At 46.2% G+C, this 17,500-nt stretch overlaps 1 protein-coding gene across 1 annotated transcript in view; it reads left to right on the plus strand.

Annotated features, from left to right (window-relative positions):
• The window catches only part of hmcn1 (hemicentin 1), a 115,147-nt gene that overhangs the window by 69,650 nt on the left and 27,997 nt on the right, over window positions 1-17,500 (plus strand). The window contains 19 exon segments of the mRNA XM_048252902.1: window positions 2,000-2,272; window positions 2,708-2,803; window positions 3,186-3,380; window positions 4,514-4,644; window positions 5,988-6,135; window positions 6,539-6,665; window positions 6,900-7,054; window positions 7,478-7,756; window positions 8,341-8,622; window positions 9,885-9,993; window positions 10,331-10,368; window positions 10,371-10,499; window positions 11,190-11,344; window positions 11,899-12,022; window positions 12,218-12,319; window positions 14,196-14,372; window positions 14,815-14,966; window positions 16,592-16,714; window positions 17,382-17,500. The exon segment at window positions 17,382-17,500 is cut by the window's right edge and continues 58 nt beyond it. Coding sequence (XP_048108859.1) covers window positions 2,000-2,272; window positions 2,708-2,803; window positions 3,186-3,380; window positions 4,514-4,644; window positions 5,988-6,135; window positions 6,539-6,665; window positions 6,900-7,054; window positions 7,478-7,756; window positions 8,341-8,622; window positions 9,885-9,993; window positions 10,331-10,368; window positions 10,371-10,499; window positions 11,190-11,344; window positions 11,899-12,022; window positions 12,218-12,319; window positions 14,196-14,372; window positions 14,815-14,966; window positions 16,592-16,714; window positions 17,382-17,500 — 2,914 coding nt within the window.

Here is a 17,500-nt window from a genome sequence, read left to right on the forward strand (position 1 = left end):
CTAGCAAGGCCATGTGTGTCCCTCAAGCAAGACTATTACAGCAGTAAAGTTCATATCTGCTAAACCTTTTGAACAGATTCAGTCTTTTTTATACAACATTGCTATTGTATTGATTTATATACACACTGTATATTGTTGTATTATAATACTTACTTTTCTACGCCCATTGATCAGAAATGACACAATATGTAAAAGGTAGTTGTATTTATTATTGTTGCTACTCTTTTTGAGCTCTGGTTGTTAATCCCACTATGCTATGTGCGCTGAGCGTTTGGGTCATATAGTCCCCCGAGTTAAAAGAAGGGTTAGAGCGAGAATAAGACAGTGGTTGGTGTGGCGTCTCACCTCAGTCTAAAATGCGTAGCCAATGGGAGATGTCCTGTTCAGTGTCCCCGTATTCTTATCTCATTCTCTCTGTCTGTTTTTCTATCTAGCCCACACCCACTCCTGCATCTCTCTCCCTCTCTGGGTATCCGTTTCTTCGGTCATTTTCTGGACACGGTAGCTGGAGTGAAATCCATCCCCTTATGATAATAAACAGCTCAGACTCTTTGGCCTGGGCTCTCGTCCAATCATCACACAGCTTGCTCGCAGGCCCTCTACTGATTGGCCATCCCTGTGCAGGAAGGAAGCTGCCACTGCCAAACTCTGCTCCCGGCAAGCTTTCCCGGCAAGTTAGCGAGCGTTGTGAGTCCGTCCAAAGCTGCTCGTTAAAATCAGGCCTACAAGCCCAGGGAAATGCACCCGCCAACCTCTCTCTCTCTCTCTCTCTCTCTCTCTCAATCCTTTTCTCTCCCTCTTTCTCTCTCTCTGTATCCCTCCATTTGCCATTCTATCTCCCTCTCGATACTCAGACTTTATTTCTGTTTTTTCGGCAGCTGTTGGTTTAGAGGTTGTTAAGTTTGGGTTTATAGGTGTCTGGTTTGTCAGTTGTGTGTCCTTTTTGGGAGGGTGGTGGGGGGCACTGCAAGGCTTGCTGGAGTGGAGCTGAACAGACCTGACTGTTTGAAGCTAGCAAGCAACAGCCAAAACATCCAAGAGACATGTTGAAAGACGTTACACAGACAGAGAGAGAGAAAGAGAGACAGAGAGAGAGAGAGAGAGAGGAGAGGGAGAGAGAGAGAGAACAATTTACAATTTAAAAATAAGTTATGAGATTTCTTTTGGGTTGAAATAGAGCTGGGAGGAATGTATACGTAAGAATGCGAAGCCCGACAGATTTTGTGCCTCACTTTTTCTGAAGAGAGAGGTGAGACAGGAATAGTGGCACATGAAAAGTGTGTGTGTGTGTGTGTGTGTGCGTGTGTGTGTGTGTGTGTGTGTGTGTGTGTGTGTGTGTGAGTGTGGCAGCGGGCCTGACCTCCTCCTGCCTGTGCCCTGGGATGTGGAATGACCCTGGAGCCGTGTGGGCCTGACAATTACACTCATCCAGGCGAGAGGCGAGAAGAGACCATCCCTTAATGCTGCTTCATTAGGGCGTGCTGATGCTCTAATCACACAGGGCTGGCTTTAACGCAGGCGTTTAGACCGCCAGCGCTGTCTGTGGGTGCTGGGAAAGCACTGCAGTCCTGGGGCCACATAGAAACACAGCTCCAAACAGCGAGGAGGGAGGAGGACACTAATACTTATTTGTGGCGTGTGAAGAATTAAACAAAATTGCTCTAAATGGTTGTAATAGGGAAAATAACATGACGTTCTCAATGAATAATCTAATTGTGTAATCAACTAGAGTGTAGTCATCAAAAACTCATTAAACATTGTGCACACGAAGAAATTGACAAAGACGTTAAAGAAGAAGTTGATCAAGTGGAAGAAGACACAAAGAAGGAAAAAGTGAACGAAGATAGGATTAAAACAGAATTATCGTGAAACACTGATACATACGTTTTCCTTCCCCAAAAGGATGGCAAAATAGTAACCTACTGTCCTTCAGAGTCAGAAACTGACCAGTGACATGCCTGACTGTCCATTTACATGCTCTCATCCTCTGTCCATCCAGTCCCCCCCAGCATCCAGCCAGGGCCGCGCCTGATGAAGGTGCAGGTGGGCCATCCATGGAGCTGCCTGGTAATGGCCAGGAAGTGCCGAGAGCCCACCATCAGCTGGCTGAGGGGCCCGAGCGCCGCCCGGAGGTGAGCGGGCAGCTTCTAGCCTCACGAGGAGATGGCGCTGAAGATCAGGAAGGTGGGCCTGGACGACGAGGGGGTCTACACCTGCAGGGCCAGCAATGTCGCCGGGCAGGACGAGGCCAACGTCCAGATCCTGGTCCAAGGTACAGTAGGCCTCTCATGACCACCGTACATGGTTGCATGGGGTGGGTCTTGAGGATGTATAAGTATAAGTATATATATACTCTTTTGATCCCGTGAGAGAAATTTGGTCTCTGCATTTATCCAATCTGTGAATTAGTGAAACATACTCAGCACACAGTGAACACACAGTGAGGTGAAGCACACACTAATCCCGATGCAGTGAGCTGCCTGCTACCTGGCTGTGGCCTTCCAGAAGCAGTGAGGGGTTAGTTGCCTTTAACTCAGGCACTTCAGCCACTTCCTGCACTGGTCGGGGTTGAACCGGCAACCCTCAGTTTACAAGTCTGAAAAGGCTAACCAGTAGGGCAGCCAGCCGCCCTAATGGGCTATTGCTATGGTTTGTGTCAGTGTGGTTCGAGACCTGATCAGTGTGTCCTCTCTGGCTTGCTCAACAGTGCCCCCAGTGGTGGAGGTGTCAGAGCCTCCGTTCAACAGCCCTCTTCAGGAGCGCACGGCCAACCAGCGCATCGCATTCCCCTGCCCAGCCAAAGGTGAGATACTCATCTTTCATGTGATATCTATAAAGGCTTTGTGGGAACAACTTATTTCATTGGACTGGAAAAGTTGTTATTGTTATTGTTTTCTCAATACGTTTTTTCACACTCTGTATGTCCTCACACAACCTTCGTCACTAATTTCATACTCTTCATTTCTCTCTTTTTCTCTCTCTCTCTCTCTCTCTCTCTCTCTCTCTCTCTCTTTCTCTCTTTCTTTCTCTCCCTCTCTCTCTTTCTCTCTCTCCTTCTTTCTCTCCCTCTCTCTCTTTCTCTCTCTCTCTCTCACTCTGTGTTACTGAATTACTGAAGGGGAGTATGATTTGAATGGTGTGTGTGTGTGTATGGCAGAAAGATATAAGCCTCTCTCTCTCCTCAGGCACTCCTAAGCCGGTGATCAAGTGGCTGCGTAACGGGGAGGAGCTGACAGGGGCGGAGCCTGGAGTGTCCATCCTGGAGGACGGCACGCTGCTCATCCTGGCGTCCGTGTCGCCACTGGACAGCGGCGAGTACGTCTGCATGGCCGTCAACGACGCCGGCTCCACCGAGAAGAAGTACCAGCTGAAAGTGAACGGTGAGTGCCCCCTCGCAGGGCAGGAAGGGAGAAAGTCATGGTCAACCTCTAGAGTGACCGTCTTAAAGATACAGTTTGTCTGACATTATAAGGGTCAACATTCAACAGATATTGTACATCACACTGACATTGTCTCTCACATTGTCTCTCAGATGATTTGTGTTCATTCACTATTTTTTAAATAGTGTATGGGATGATAGCACAATAATGTCCCATTTCACGTCTTCTAGGGAAATCCTTCCAAAACTGTCAGGTGTGATACTGATATGCTTAATTGAGTGATTAATGTATTACGTAATCAACAAATATGTTGACAAAGTCAACAAATCAGTGGCTCTTTGGCATGTTCTGTCATGAAACATGACATCGTGTGCTAACACCGTGTGCTAACACCCAGGCTACAGCATGAAACATGACACTGTGTGCTAACACCGTGTGCTAACGTCATGTGCTAACACCCAGGCTACAGCATGAAACATGACACAGTGTGCTAACACCCAGGCTACAGCATGAGACATGACACCACATGACACCGTGTGCTAACACCGTGTGCTAACACCCAGGCAACAGCATGACACATGACACCGTGTGCTAACGCCGTGTGCTAACACCCAGGCTACAGCATGAGACATGACGCCGTGTGCTAACGCCGTGTGCTAACACCCAGGCTACAGCATGAAACATGGCCGCGGTGTGCTAGCGCCGTGCTAACGCCCAGGCTACAGCATGAGACATGGCGCCCGTGTGCTAACACCAGGCTACAGCATGAGACATGACGCCGTGTGCTAACTCCCAGGCTACAGCATGAGACATGACACCGTGTGCTAACACCGTGTGCTAACACCCAGGCTACAGCAGGTCCACAGCTGAAGCGCTCCATTCACGCAGAATACAAATAATTTTAAAAGACTTTTTCCAAACGTACGCGCCGCTATCACGTCTGGTGTAGCCAGTTCTGTTGATTGCAATGGAAGCTAATTGTTGAGACAGACGCAATGCTTCACTTACGTGCCCAGAGTAGCCTCCCTGTGAGTGGGTCTTGTTTCCCCCAATCCATCCATCTCCGCACAAGTCTGTTTATTTGATTTGTCAGCCTTGAACTTTCCTCTAAAACTCTCTGGTCCCACCTACAGTGCCACCTGATGTTCGAGACGGTGGGTTGCCAAGCAACGTCTCCGTGGTAATGAACCAGCCCACCAGCCTGCTTTGTGATGTGATAGGAAGCCCCGCCCCAGTCATCACATGGTATAAGAACGATGTGCCGGTAAGTACACTTGACTCCTACACATGCACACACACACACACACACACACACACTCTGTCTGTCTCTCTCTCTCTCTCACACACACACACACTCTGTCTCTCTCTCTCTCTCTCTCTCTCTCTCTCTCTCACACACACACACCCAGAAACTGTTGCTCTTGACGTATCCCATAAAGCTGTGATTCATTTTGGATTTGTGTGTGTGTTGTCATTAACTGCGCTGCTAAGACATCCATAATCATGGTGATGCATGAGTTAGTAAATGACAGTGCTGTCAGTTTTAGAAGAGAATTATCCTGCTATAATAATATGTCTCTTCCCTGTGATACTCAAAGTGGTCTATGACAGGGCTGCCAGCTATGTCTGGTAGTGGTGGAGGATAATTGAGCACTAGTGGAAAATAGAGAGAGAGAAAGAGAGAGAGAGAGAGAGAGGGAGAGAGAGAATGTGTGTGTGTGTATGTGTGTGTGTGTTTGTGTACTGTATGTGTGTGCATACTCAGATGAACTTGAGGATGAATGCAGGTGAGCTTGAAGTTGGCTATGGCGTTCAATCTGAAATATGTGTGCTTTTCTTGGAGCCCTGATGTGCATGTTCTTTACCAACTGGCAGTCAGTGCCGTTGGCTTTAAAGTGCTTTCTGAATGAAAAGCTCAGAGTATTGAAGACGAGGCCATCATAGACCTGATGAGAGGTATGCAGGTTTTACTGGACATAGAGAATGGCTATAAAAGTATTTTATGAGTTGGCCTTGTGTCTGCATCTGTTCTCTATCTCTGTCTCATACCATTGCAGTGCTATTCTTTGGTATGTGTGTGTGTGTGTGTGTGTGTGTCTGTGTGTGTGCAGGTGCGCTTATGTGAATGAATTTTCAAGTTGGTATGTGTGTATCTTTGATATAAGATGTAATGTGTGTGTGTGTGTGTGTGTGTGTGATTTATGTGTATGTAATGTATATGCAATGGTTATGCATCTGCGTTTGTGTTTGTGTGTGTGTATGTGCGTGTGTGTGTATGTGTGTGTGTGTGTGTGTGTGCATGTGCGCATGCGTGTGTGTGTCGGTGTGTGTGTGCGTATGTGGGCGTGTCCGTCGTGTGTGTGTTTGTGTTTGTGTGTGTGCGTGTGTGTGTGCATGTGTGTGTGCGTCTGTGGCCGTGTGTGTGCGTGTGCATATGCGTGTGTGTGTGATTTACGTGTATGTAATGTATATGCAATGGTTATGCATCTGCATTTGTGTTTGTGTTTGTGTGTGTGCGTGTGTGTGTGCGTCTGTGGCCGTGTGTGTGCGTGTGCGTGTGCATATGCGTGTGTGTGTGTGTGTGTGTGTGTGTCTGTGTCTGTGTAGGTGGTGCCAAGTGGGAATGTGCAGATCCTGCAGCAGGGGAAGGTTTTGCGGCTGCAGAAGGCAGCAGTCGCTGATGCTGGACAGTACACATGTAAGGCCATCAACATCGCTGGCAGCACAGAGAAGGACTTCCACTTGGATGTGCTCGGTGAGTCTACACACACACACAAACACTTAGACACCCACACACACACTTCAGGCACACACACACACACACACACATACACACACACACACACACACACCGCACACATACAGTCACACAAACGAATGAAGGATCCGTTACTTAACTTAGATATCATGGCGTTTTTAATATTTTATATTTAATGTATATTTTAATGTAATGTACTGGTCAATTGTAAAATACGTATCTCAGGCGACCCGACCCCAAGGTTGGGAAACAATGAGTTAGGCATAAATAGTGTATTCCAAAAATGATTAATTCATGGAGATAGTGTATTCATGTTTGTGTACTGTGTGTGTGTGTGTGGGGTTGGGTTCAAAATGTGAACCTGTGAACTGTGACCTCTGAACCTGTGTGTGCGCCTCAGTCCCCCCCAGCATCGTCGGGACAGGTGCCCCTCGAGACGTCTCCGCCATTCTCAACCAGGAGGTCAACTTGGAGTGCAGGGTCAAAGGGGAACCCTTTCCCACAATTCAGTGGTACAAAGACAGGAAGTGAGTAAAACATTTTGAGTGCTCTTCAACTCAGTAAGTGGTTTTCTCTGCTTTTCTAGCTAATGAGTATACATTTGTTCCCCTCCCCTCCTCCCTTTCTCTCTCTCTTTCTCTCTCTCTTTCTCTCTCTCTTTCTCTCTCTCTTTCTCTCTCCCTTTCTCTCTTTCTTTCTCTCTCTTTGTATCTTTCTCTCTCTTCTTCTCTCTCTCTTTCTTCTCTCTGTCTCTCTCCCAGGCTGGTATTTGTGGGTGACCCCAATGTGGAGGTTCTGGACAGAGGTCAGCTTCTGAAGATCAAGAGTGCTCGTCTGGGAGACCAGGCCCACTACCACTGCAGTGTCACCAATGCAGCCGGAAAGCAGTCCAAAGATTTCAACCTCAGCATATATGGTATTTGTGTGTGTGTGTGTGTGTGTGTGTGTGTGTGTGTGTGTGTGTGTGTGTGGAAAGCGTCATATACATGCTACAATGTGTAGGCACATGCAAGAACATCATTTTCAAATAATACAAAAATACAGAAGACTAGATATCCAGAACATTAGATATACTCAAAAGTGAAAAATTTGTTGTAGGATTAGGAGTGTAGGATCAGTTTTATATGAACCCAAGTCTGGCTTGTGTGTAGGTGTGTGTGTGTGTGCATGTGTGCATGTGTGTGTATGTGTGTGTGTGTGTATGTGTGTGTGTGTGTGTGTGTCTCTGTGTGTCTGTGTGCGTGTGTGTGCGCGCGCGTGTGTGTGTATGTGCATGTGTGTGTGTGTGCATGTGTGTGTGCATTAGCACATATTAATCCATAATGACCTGCTCCTTCAGTGCCCCCCAGCATCAAGGGTGGTAACGTGACGTCCGACGTGACGGCTCTGCTGGACACCATGGTGACCCTGGAGTGTGAGGCTCGGGGCGTGCCTCTGCCCGCCATCAGCTGGCTGAAGGGCGGAGAGCCCCTGCTGTCCAGCCGACAGACGCAGTACGTGGACCGAGGACGCCTCCTCAAGATCCCGCGGGTGCAAGAGGCTGATGCCGGCCGCTACACCTGCAGAGTAACCAGCGTTGCGGGCACGGCCGAGAAACACTACCTCCTGGACGTCTATGGTGAGCTGGTTGCTTCTGTGTCTCACTAAAATCAATGCCTGCTGAACACTGATGCTCTTTGTCAGTGTATAAAACAGACAGGAGGAGAGATTTACCAGAAGAGAAACACAGCCCTGCTTGTCATGGAGGTTCTGAAAAGGAGGCAGGGTGTTATAGTGCTGCAAATTATGGGAACACTTTACCTGACAGTATCAACATAAGAGTGACATGACACTGTCATGAACGTGTCATAAACAAGTCATAAACGCATATGACATAACGCTTCTGTTATTAAGTGACATTTGGTTTTTGACATAACAAGTTAGGATTAGGGTTAGGGTTAGGATTAGGATTAGGGTTAGGGTTAGGGTTAGGGTTAGGAAATTAGAAATTAGGTTTCATGTGTCATGACAGTGTCATGTCACTCTTATGTCGATACTGTCAAATAAAGTGTTACCCAAATTATATAGGATTAAAAGAATGATTACTTTTAACATAGCAAGATATACAAGTTATACAAGTAAAGTTATCATGATAATCATAGCACCATGATAATGATTTGGAGAGATCTCTCATTTCTTCCACGTTCTCTCTCTCTTCCGCAGTCCCTCCCTCCATCCTGGGAGGTGGGGACATCCCGGCGGAGCGTAAGGTGGTGTTGACGGAGGGTCTGACCCTGGAGTGTGAAGCGGACGGCCACCCCACCCCCTCTCTGAGCTGGCTCAAGGATGGCGTTCCGGTACGTTCCGGCGAGAAGCTCCAGGTCCTGGACCAGGGCCGGCGGATACAGATCCTCAACGCCAACCCCTCGGACGCCGGACGCTACGTGTGCGTGGCAACCAGCGTTGCCGGGGAGACGGAAATGAAATACGACGTCAATGTCCTTGGTACACAACTACACACTTATACACACAAAGAGACACTGCCCTGAAGCACACATAAACATGCACGCAGATTGTAAACATGCGCAGCTGATTAGGAATGCCAGACATATTAAACACATGCACACTGTTTATAGCATGCTCAATGACTTATGAGAGATTTGTGTTGATACGTCAGTCTGAAAAGAAGAGTGAGCCAAGAGTGGAAGAACACCCTTGCCAAGAAGCCAATAAAAATAATAGATGATAACATCCTTGCCTTTTAACAGCAGTGCAGTGCTAACCTTGGTGGTTTGTGATTAGACATAACTCTTCTGTTCGCTATCCCCAGAATTTATGAATCAGCACTGAGAACAATGGCAGATAATTTATAGAGCGAGCCGGAGATATATGTTGTGGCTGGTGGGGGGTGATAATCTGTACATCTGGAGGTGATAAGCGCCGAGCTCGCAGGTGATAATCTGTCGATCGCGAGGTGCTAATCGCCTGTTCAGCCTTTGTTTCTAAATGACGGCACAGTCGAGTGAGACTGAAGAATGGATGAGAGAGAGAAAGAGAGAAAAAAAGGGGAGATCCCCCATCCCGACAAGATTCTCCAAGGAGTATACATTTTGTTGCAGTAGGACGCACGCGACGTGGTTGCAGACCAAGTCGGCATGCGCTAATGAAAAACCATCTGTGAACATGTGTTGAAAGTATGAGTGCAACCCTTTTAAAACGAAACGGACAACCCCCCCCCCCCACACACACACACACACCTTCCCCACTCTCAACCGCTCTCACCCTAGCATCTGTCTGACAGACCCCCGTGAGTCAATCCAGAAGTGTTTAGCCTGAACAGTACACAATGGAGGGAGGTGAAACGCAATGTGTTACCAATGAGGTAATGACTGTCATTCAACAGAATGGAATACACTCAGCCAGTGCGAAGAGAAAAGAGAGAAAGAGTCTTTGGGAAGGCTTGAGACAATGAGAAAGCCGCGTGCACGTCAAAGATTACGAGCCCAGCTGGGACACCAGATGCTTCCGTGGTGTTTTTTGCGAGCAAATGTTTGTGTGTTGGCTGATAGATGGTCTTTTTGTATGTATTTTCCTTTGATCCAATTCCAAAGCACATACACGGACAGACTCAGGCAGCTATGGATACTAAAATATGTAATAAAGTTCTGTGGAATGTATGTGGAATGTACATGTGTAATTTATGTTTATTAACAAGTTATAAATAGTTTATAAATGTTCTAATAAATGTTAATTGTCCTTTGTCTAAGTGCCCCCAGAGATAGAGGGATCAGAGGAAAAGATTGATATGTCTGTTGCCATCAACAACCTGCTGGAACTGGAATGTGATGTTGCTGGAACACCTGCACCTGTTATCACGTGAGAACCCCCCTCACCCCTATACACACACACACACACACACACACACATACGCACACTAACACGAGTCACATAGGCAAGCACTCATATATCACACTGAAATATGCACTTAGACAATTCAGAAGCATGCACATTGACTTGAGTGTAGTTGATTATAAGCATGCATTCACCCAAACTGGAAAAATGAGGAGTCATCATTTCACTCCTCTTCACCCTCCACCCCCCCACCTCTCTCTCTCTCTCTCTCTCTCTCTCTCTCTCTTGTTCTCTCGTTCTCTCTCTTTCTCCCACTGTCTCACTCCCACCTCCCTCTCTCACACACGTCTTCTCTCTCTAGTTGGCTGAAGGACGGTCAGCCGGTGAGGCAGGGGACAGGGTGCGCATTGGGAGTGGTGGCCGGCGGCTGGTCATCTCTCGTGCTCAGGTGTCGGACACAGCGCGTTTCCAGTGTGTGGCTACCAACGAGGCTGGAGAGCAGGAGAGAGAGTTCAACGTGGCCGTGCATGGTAACACACACACACACACACACACACACACACACACACACACACACACACACACACACACACACATACACACACAAACAACCATACTGACATATTATACTGATTCAATAATAAAAGCCGTGTATGATCATTTCAGATACACACAGTAGAGGTGTTAAGTTTCCTGTTCCATAGGTAGAGGATTTCCCACACTGACCAATCTAGAATAGTATAGAATAGATTTTTATTGTCATTGTCACAGGTACAACGAAATTTAAAGTGTTAAATTTAAAGTTAAGTTCAATCTACAAGTCATCTTGTTTCTCTAAATGAAGTACAGTGCATGTTATAAGTGCAGTTGTAAGTGCATGTTGAGATCAGATTAGACGGATTGGATTTTGGATGTGATTTATTCTCCCATATAGATGTATAAGATATATGGAAAAGAGTTTTAAAAAAAGCAATACAAATCAGTTTCAGTGGAATCTACAACTCTAGAGTGTTGTCATTGTTTGCATTTCACATGTTAAGCAAGATTACAAGCCAGCTTTGTCTTTTTCAACTCCTTGCTTTCAAATGGAGGTGTCCTAATTCTGAGGTAAAGGCATGCTTACCTGTGTGCTCAGGTGCCTACCTGAGATGACGTAACATCCAAGAGTTGTTTTGAATGATATCTTCTCCTCTCCTGAAATTGCTCGTTTCCTCCACCAGTTCCTCCGTCCATCCGCTCCACTGGCCCTGCGGAGCGCTCCGTGGTCCTCCAGCGTCCCATCAGCCTTCAGTGTGTGGCCAGTGGCATCCCTGCTCCCAGCATTACCTGGCTCAAAGATGGCCGCCCTGTGGACACCACTCGGGAGTATCTGAAGGTATCCCCCCACGTCAGTTCTTCTCTCTCAGAGCGCTGTTGGCGTCTTCCTCTGTTGCTCGTGCGCAGCTCATGCTAACTCCCCGATTTAGCTAAACAGACAGGTTGCCAAGCAACGACACATTGTTGGAGAAAAAAAAACCGTCATAGTTCAAACATTCAAATCCCAAAGAACTTCTTTTCTCTCAAAGCACTGTTGCTGCCATTCAGTTACGTAGTCATCAGAAATCAGAGTCAGAATCAGCTTTATTGGCCAGGTTTGCATAAACAAACAAGGAATTTGACTCCGGTTAATCTTTGCTCTCAAAGTACACCACTCACTTAACATATAAGAATAAAAAACAGAAAAGTAAGAATAGAATGAAGGGCAGTAGAATATGGCTATGTATGAGTATAAAAACAGTATGTACATTTGCAATAAAGAACTAGACAGCGATGTACCGAGGCAGCCATCCGCGGCGCCATCTTGCACTCACCAGTGTCTTCTTTCACCATAATATGACCATAACATATTATGTCTGTCTCTGTGGGTGCATCTCTCATCTCTGTCCCCAGCTTGAATCAGGCGGCAAGACTCTGCACATCACTCAGGCCAGACTAGAGGATGCTGGGAAATACACATGTGTGGCCACCAACGCTGCCGGCGAGGCTCAACAGCACGTCCGACTCAGTGTCCACGGTATGACTGTCCACTACTCAGTGTCCACGGTATGACTGTCCGCTACTAGACAAAGTAACTGAGAGGAAACACAAGAACGTAGCTGTGTTAGTGACAAACTTGATGTCAGTGTCAAAGTTCACTCTATGCCTTAACACTGACATGACATGTCATCACATTCCATGTCTGTCCCCTGAACTCTTCTCTACTTCACAGAGCCTCCAAACATCTTATTCGATGAGGACTCTGTCAATCATACTGTTGTGGTGGGATACCCAATTCAACTGCAGTGCAAGGTGACAGGAACTCCACTACCAGGTAGGTTCCTCCATGGTCACCACTCAGTGGTCTACAGTCATACAACACAGCGAGCCCTCATTTCATTGACAGGCAGAACTCAAGCTATGGTACTGTATAGTGCAGTGGTTCTTAAACTGGGGGTCGCCAAAAATATTGGAAGGGTCGCAAAATGATTTGCATGTCTGGATTAAAGACATTTTTAGTCAACGGCTGCCATTGACATAATGCCTTTGGTGTTGACATAGCCTACCTATGAGAGCTCATGCCCATCTCGCAACATTTCGAAACCAAATTCCGCTGGTTAGAGAGAAGGGGGTCGCAAGACTTGGCCCATGTTTTTTGGGGGGTCGCCAGACAAAAAGTTTAAGAACCACTGGTATAATGTGTGGAAGTACTCTGCTGATCCACCCGTGCTTCTGCCTAGGATCTTGGCCATGGTATTTCATTTACAAAATGATTTGTTCATGTTTTTAAGTAGCCTTATATAGTACACACACAGTGGATGGCGTCATTACCGTTTTGGCCCTATTTGTCGCTATCAGCTTGACTTTGAGCAGAGGTTTGTGACAGGACAGGAAATGTCATCATAATCGGAGTGCTCAAAGAGCCTTCAGCTTTCAACCCTTATATTGGGACTTTGGCTTAAACACGGAGATGTTTCTCTGAGTATGACTTCAGTTGAAATGGGAAACAGGACCAGAGTCCGTGCCTGAGACAGCGGTCAGCTCTCGCCGTTCCCCAGCGGTGGAGGCAGGAGCAGCAGAAGCAGCGGCGGCGGCTGTGTGCAGGCTCCGTTAGTGCAGGAATGTGTGTGTCTGCCCCGGGGCCCCTCACAGACAGACAGACAGACAGACAGACAGACAGACAGACAGACAGACAGACAGACAGACAGACAGACAGGCAGGCAGGCAGACAGACAGACAGGCAGGCAGGCAGACAGACAGGCAGGCAGGCAGGCAGGCAGGCAGACAGGCAGGCAGGCAGGCAGACAGACAGGCAGGCAGGCAGGCAGACAGGCAGGCAGGCAGGCAGGCAGACAGACAAACAGGCAGGCAGGCAGGCAGGTGGACCGACTGTTTGGCCAAGCGTCAAGTGGAGATCAATCACCTCGTCAGTGCTGGCCCTAAATCACCTCCACACTGACCCAGGAGACGAGCTGCAGCCAACGCTCAGACAAAGAGAGGACGAGGAACGCGGAAAGATAGAAAGAAAAATACCCATTTTGATAGAGATGAGTAATGGTTGTATTAGGCAGGCAGCAGATTGATTTACCGACAAAGGACATTTTAATAACGCTCCATCAAGACTCCGTGCCTTACCCATGATTACCTCTGTTTAGGCATGTCAAACTATAAAGAAAGTGGACATGTTTGGCAATATGTGGAGCATATAATCCAAATATATTACTGTAATACATCAACTACTAAACTGACAGCATTTTTCCAGTTTCATTGGAATCATTACTCATAGATAAAGATATTTCCAGCTGAACAGGCTGATCGTAACATCACTAGACAAATAGATATAGCTGCCGATGAGAATATACTGCATATCTCCAATACGTGAGCATTCCAAAATATTGAGTGTAAAAAAAAAAAACATGACGTGGAAATTGATTGTGTACATGTTGTTGCTATGATAAGTTACACATAGCTACAGTAAATAGCTAGCTCCCTGACTTAACCCATTGTATTTTCTTACTTTGAGGGCCTCACGTTTTTAGGAACTTTGTGTTTTTCTTCTGTGCATCGCAATGGTCAAGTCGCACCATTCCATAGAGAAAGTAACAATTGAATTGAAGCACCAGGATGTGAAAAAAGCTTGTGCTTCAGTGTGACCGCTGCCTTACAGGAGAAGAGGTCAGATGACCCGATCCATTTCCCTCTCTCCGTAGCTGTGACCTGGTATAAGGATGGACGACCTCTGACCTCGGTGGCAGGCGTGACCCTGCTGAACCGGGGTCAGGTGCTGGAGTTGAGCCGCGCTCAGGTGTCGGACACGGGGGCGTACCGCTGCGTGGCCATCAGTGTGGCGGGAAACGCAGAGCTCACACACACTCTGCAGGTGTATGGTGAGTCAGAGTTGGGCTTGTTGTGCGATATGTGTGTGTGTGTGTGTGTGTGTGTGTGTGTGTGTGAGTGAGAGAAAGAGAGTGTGTGATGTTGCCTGATGGTCAGTATGTGCCAAACTCACACACATGATACTGTACTATGGCTGTAAGTGTGAGGTTATGTGTGTGTGTGTGTGTGTGTCTGTGTGTGTGTGTGTTTGAGTTCAACATTTAAGTGATTTACTGTACTTCACTGCCTTTATGTATCAGTGACGCACCTCCTTTTATTCTCTCTCTCTCTCTCTCTCTCTCTATCTCTTCTCTCTCTCCATCTCTTCTATCTCTCTATCTCACTATATATTCTCTCTCTATCTCTTCTCTCTCTCCATCTCTATCTCTCTCTATCTTCTCTCTCTCTCCCTCTCTCTCTCTTCTCTCTCTTTTTTCTCTCTCTCTCTCTCAGTGCCCCCGTCCATCTCCAGTGATGGTGGGATGGTGTCGGTGGTGGTCAACGAGGCTGTGCGTCTGGAGTGTGAGGCTGCAGGGGTGCCCACGCCCACCCTTACCTGGCTCAAGGACGGCAGCCCGGTCACTAGCGTCTCCCAGGGCCTGCAGGTGTGTGTGTGCATGTGTATGTGTGTGTGTGTGTGTGTGTGTGTGTGTGTGTGTGTGTGTGTGTGTGTGTGTGTGTGTGGTCAGTGGTGGAGGAAGTACTGAACCTCAGTACTTAAGTAAAAGTACAAATACACAGAGAAATATTTACTTTAGTAAAAGTAAAAGTACCACAATGACAACCCTACTTAAGTAAAAGTAAAAAGTACCTGCTTTTAAATGTACTTTTAAGTATTAAAAAGTAAAAATATTTGCATTATGATTTATTCTCTTAATATCTATATTCTAAAAGGAAAAATCAGTTTGGGCTGTGGCATTTTAATTAAGCTAGTTTTAGGTTATACTTTCGACTAGATAGTTTTTAAGTTAATGCAATTGTGCTTACCATCTGTGGCCCAGTTTACATTCTGACCTACAATTCTAGAGACTGTAATTCTGGTTATCTACTAGGGTGATCTGCTGAGTAATATCATTCAGCAAAACACGAGAGCCTGAAGTTTAACGGGGTAGACAAGGGAAACGTCGGGTGGATCGTAATGCCAATTATGCTGATTGAACAGAAAAGTTGCTGAGAAAGGTGTCTTTATGATTAAGTTCAGTTTCACTTGGCGCAGACGCATAGACATTGAATGGCTCCACGTTACTACCCCCAATTGTAGGCTATGCATCTTTATTTAATCACACACAATTAAGGAATATTTCCTAATCTGGAAAATGTTACGTTTTTTTCCGGCCACCAGTTCATTAAGTCTACCATTCATTTTGTGCCGCAAATGATCAGACGCGGTGACAGAAGCATGGGCATAGCCTGTAACTTCGCTGATCCGCGGATGGCAATCTCATCGGAGAGGAGGCCCTAACGATGCAGATAACAGACAGAGAAGGGCACAGAACACAGTTGCATGTACAGTGTAGCCATGGGTCTGGGTGAATATAGCCTACCGAATGCAGATGGCTACAAGCTCACGCTTTGCCTGGTCTAGACTAGAAGCTTATGTTTCTAAGAATGCACGTAGCGCTCCAGAATCTTTGGTAGCAACACCCGCAAAACAAACGTGTTTGTCAGAGAGAAAAAAACTGATCATAAAATGTATCGTAAAAGGGAACGATGGTGTTGTAGAAATGTAGCGGAGTAAAAGTACAGATAATTGCTGTAAAATGTAACGAAGTAAAAGTCAAAAGTATGCACTATAAATTTTACTTAAGTAAAGTAAAAAATGGAAAATTTACGTGGAAAATGTGTGTGTGTTACATTCCACTAGGGTGTAGATTTAATTCTTTGTGCGTGTAGATGTTTGTGTGTGTGTGTGTGTGCTTGTCTGTGTGTGTTCAAATTTATTTCTGAATGGTCGTGCATGTGTGTATGTACAGTATATGTATGTATGTATGTGTGTGTGTGTGTGTGTGTGTGTGTGTGTGTGTGTGTGTGTGTGTGCCGCCACATATGGCAGAGACGTTGTTACTTCTACCCATAAGTACTATGTATTATGCTTATTGAGTGATATTGTAAAGACCTGCTGTATGCCTGCTGTGTGTGTGTGTGTGTGTGTGTGTGTGTGTGTGTGTGTGTGTGTGTGTGTGTGTATGTGTGTGTATATTTGTTTAAATATGTGTGTCTATGTCTGTAGGTGTTGTCTGCCGGCAAGCTGTTAGCCTTCAGCAGTGCTTTAGTGAGTGATGCTGGGCGTTACACCTGTGTGGCTGTCAATGCTGGGGGAGAGACTCAAAAGGATTATGATCTTAGAGTGTACTGGGTGTGTGTGTGTGTGTGTGTGTGTGTGTGTGTGTGTTTGAGTGAGAATGAGACCGTGAGAAAGAAAGGAAGCCAATTTGTTAAGCTATAATATTAATAAAACATCCTTCCAAGGTTTTTGGCATGGATTGAAATATTTCATTCAGAAAGGAAATGTTGTAAATGTTTACACTGTACGCTAAAATCAACTGTGCTTTTATAGCAGACATTAGCGATGATGTTTCAATTAAATAAGACCATAAATCACTCTGGGCTGTGAGGGGCTATGAGCTATGTAAAGCTACAAGGTTTTAACAAGCTAATTGGAAAGTTATGGCTTTATGACTTTGACTGATGAGTTGTTGGTCTTGGCAATAAAAATCTACAGCTCCCAATAAGCACAGAGTCAGGGGGGATGTATGTACAAAAAGAAGAGAAAGATTGAGTGAGTGTGTGTATGAGAGAGAGAGAGGGGCAAAGAGAGAGAAAGATTGAGTGAGTGTGTGTATGAGAGAGAGAGAGGGAGAAAGAGAGAGAAATTGCGCTCGACTGCATTCTGTGTTAGATATTTATCTAGTAAATATAAAAAAACGTGCTCGCATTTAACCTGTAGTTAATCTATCTTTGGCAAATAATGGATAGTCTGTGTTGGTGGGTTTGTTTACGTGTTTGTGTGTGTTTATTTAGTGCCCCCCAACATCATGGGGGAGGAGGCCAACGTGACGGTGCTGATGGGCCGGCCGGTGGAGCTGCGCTGCCAGAGTGATGCCATTCCCCCGCCAACACTGACCTGGCGCAAGGACGG

The sequence above is a fragment of the Alosa alosa genome, chromosome 9 (assembly GCF_017589495.1).
Source record: "Alosa alosa isolate M-15738 ecotype Scorff River chromosome 9, AALO_Geno_1.1, whole genome shotgun sequence".
NCBI lineage: Eukaryota > Metazoa > Chordata > Actinopteri > Clupeiformes > Clupeidae > Alosa > Alosa alosa.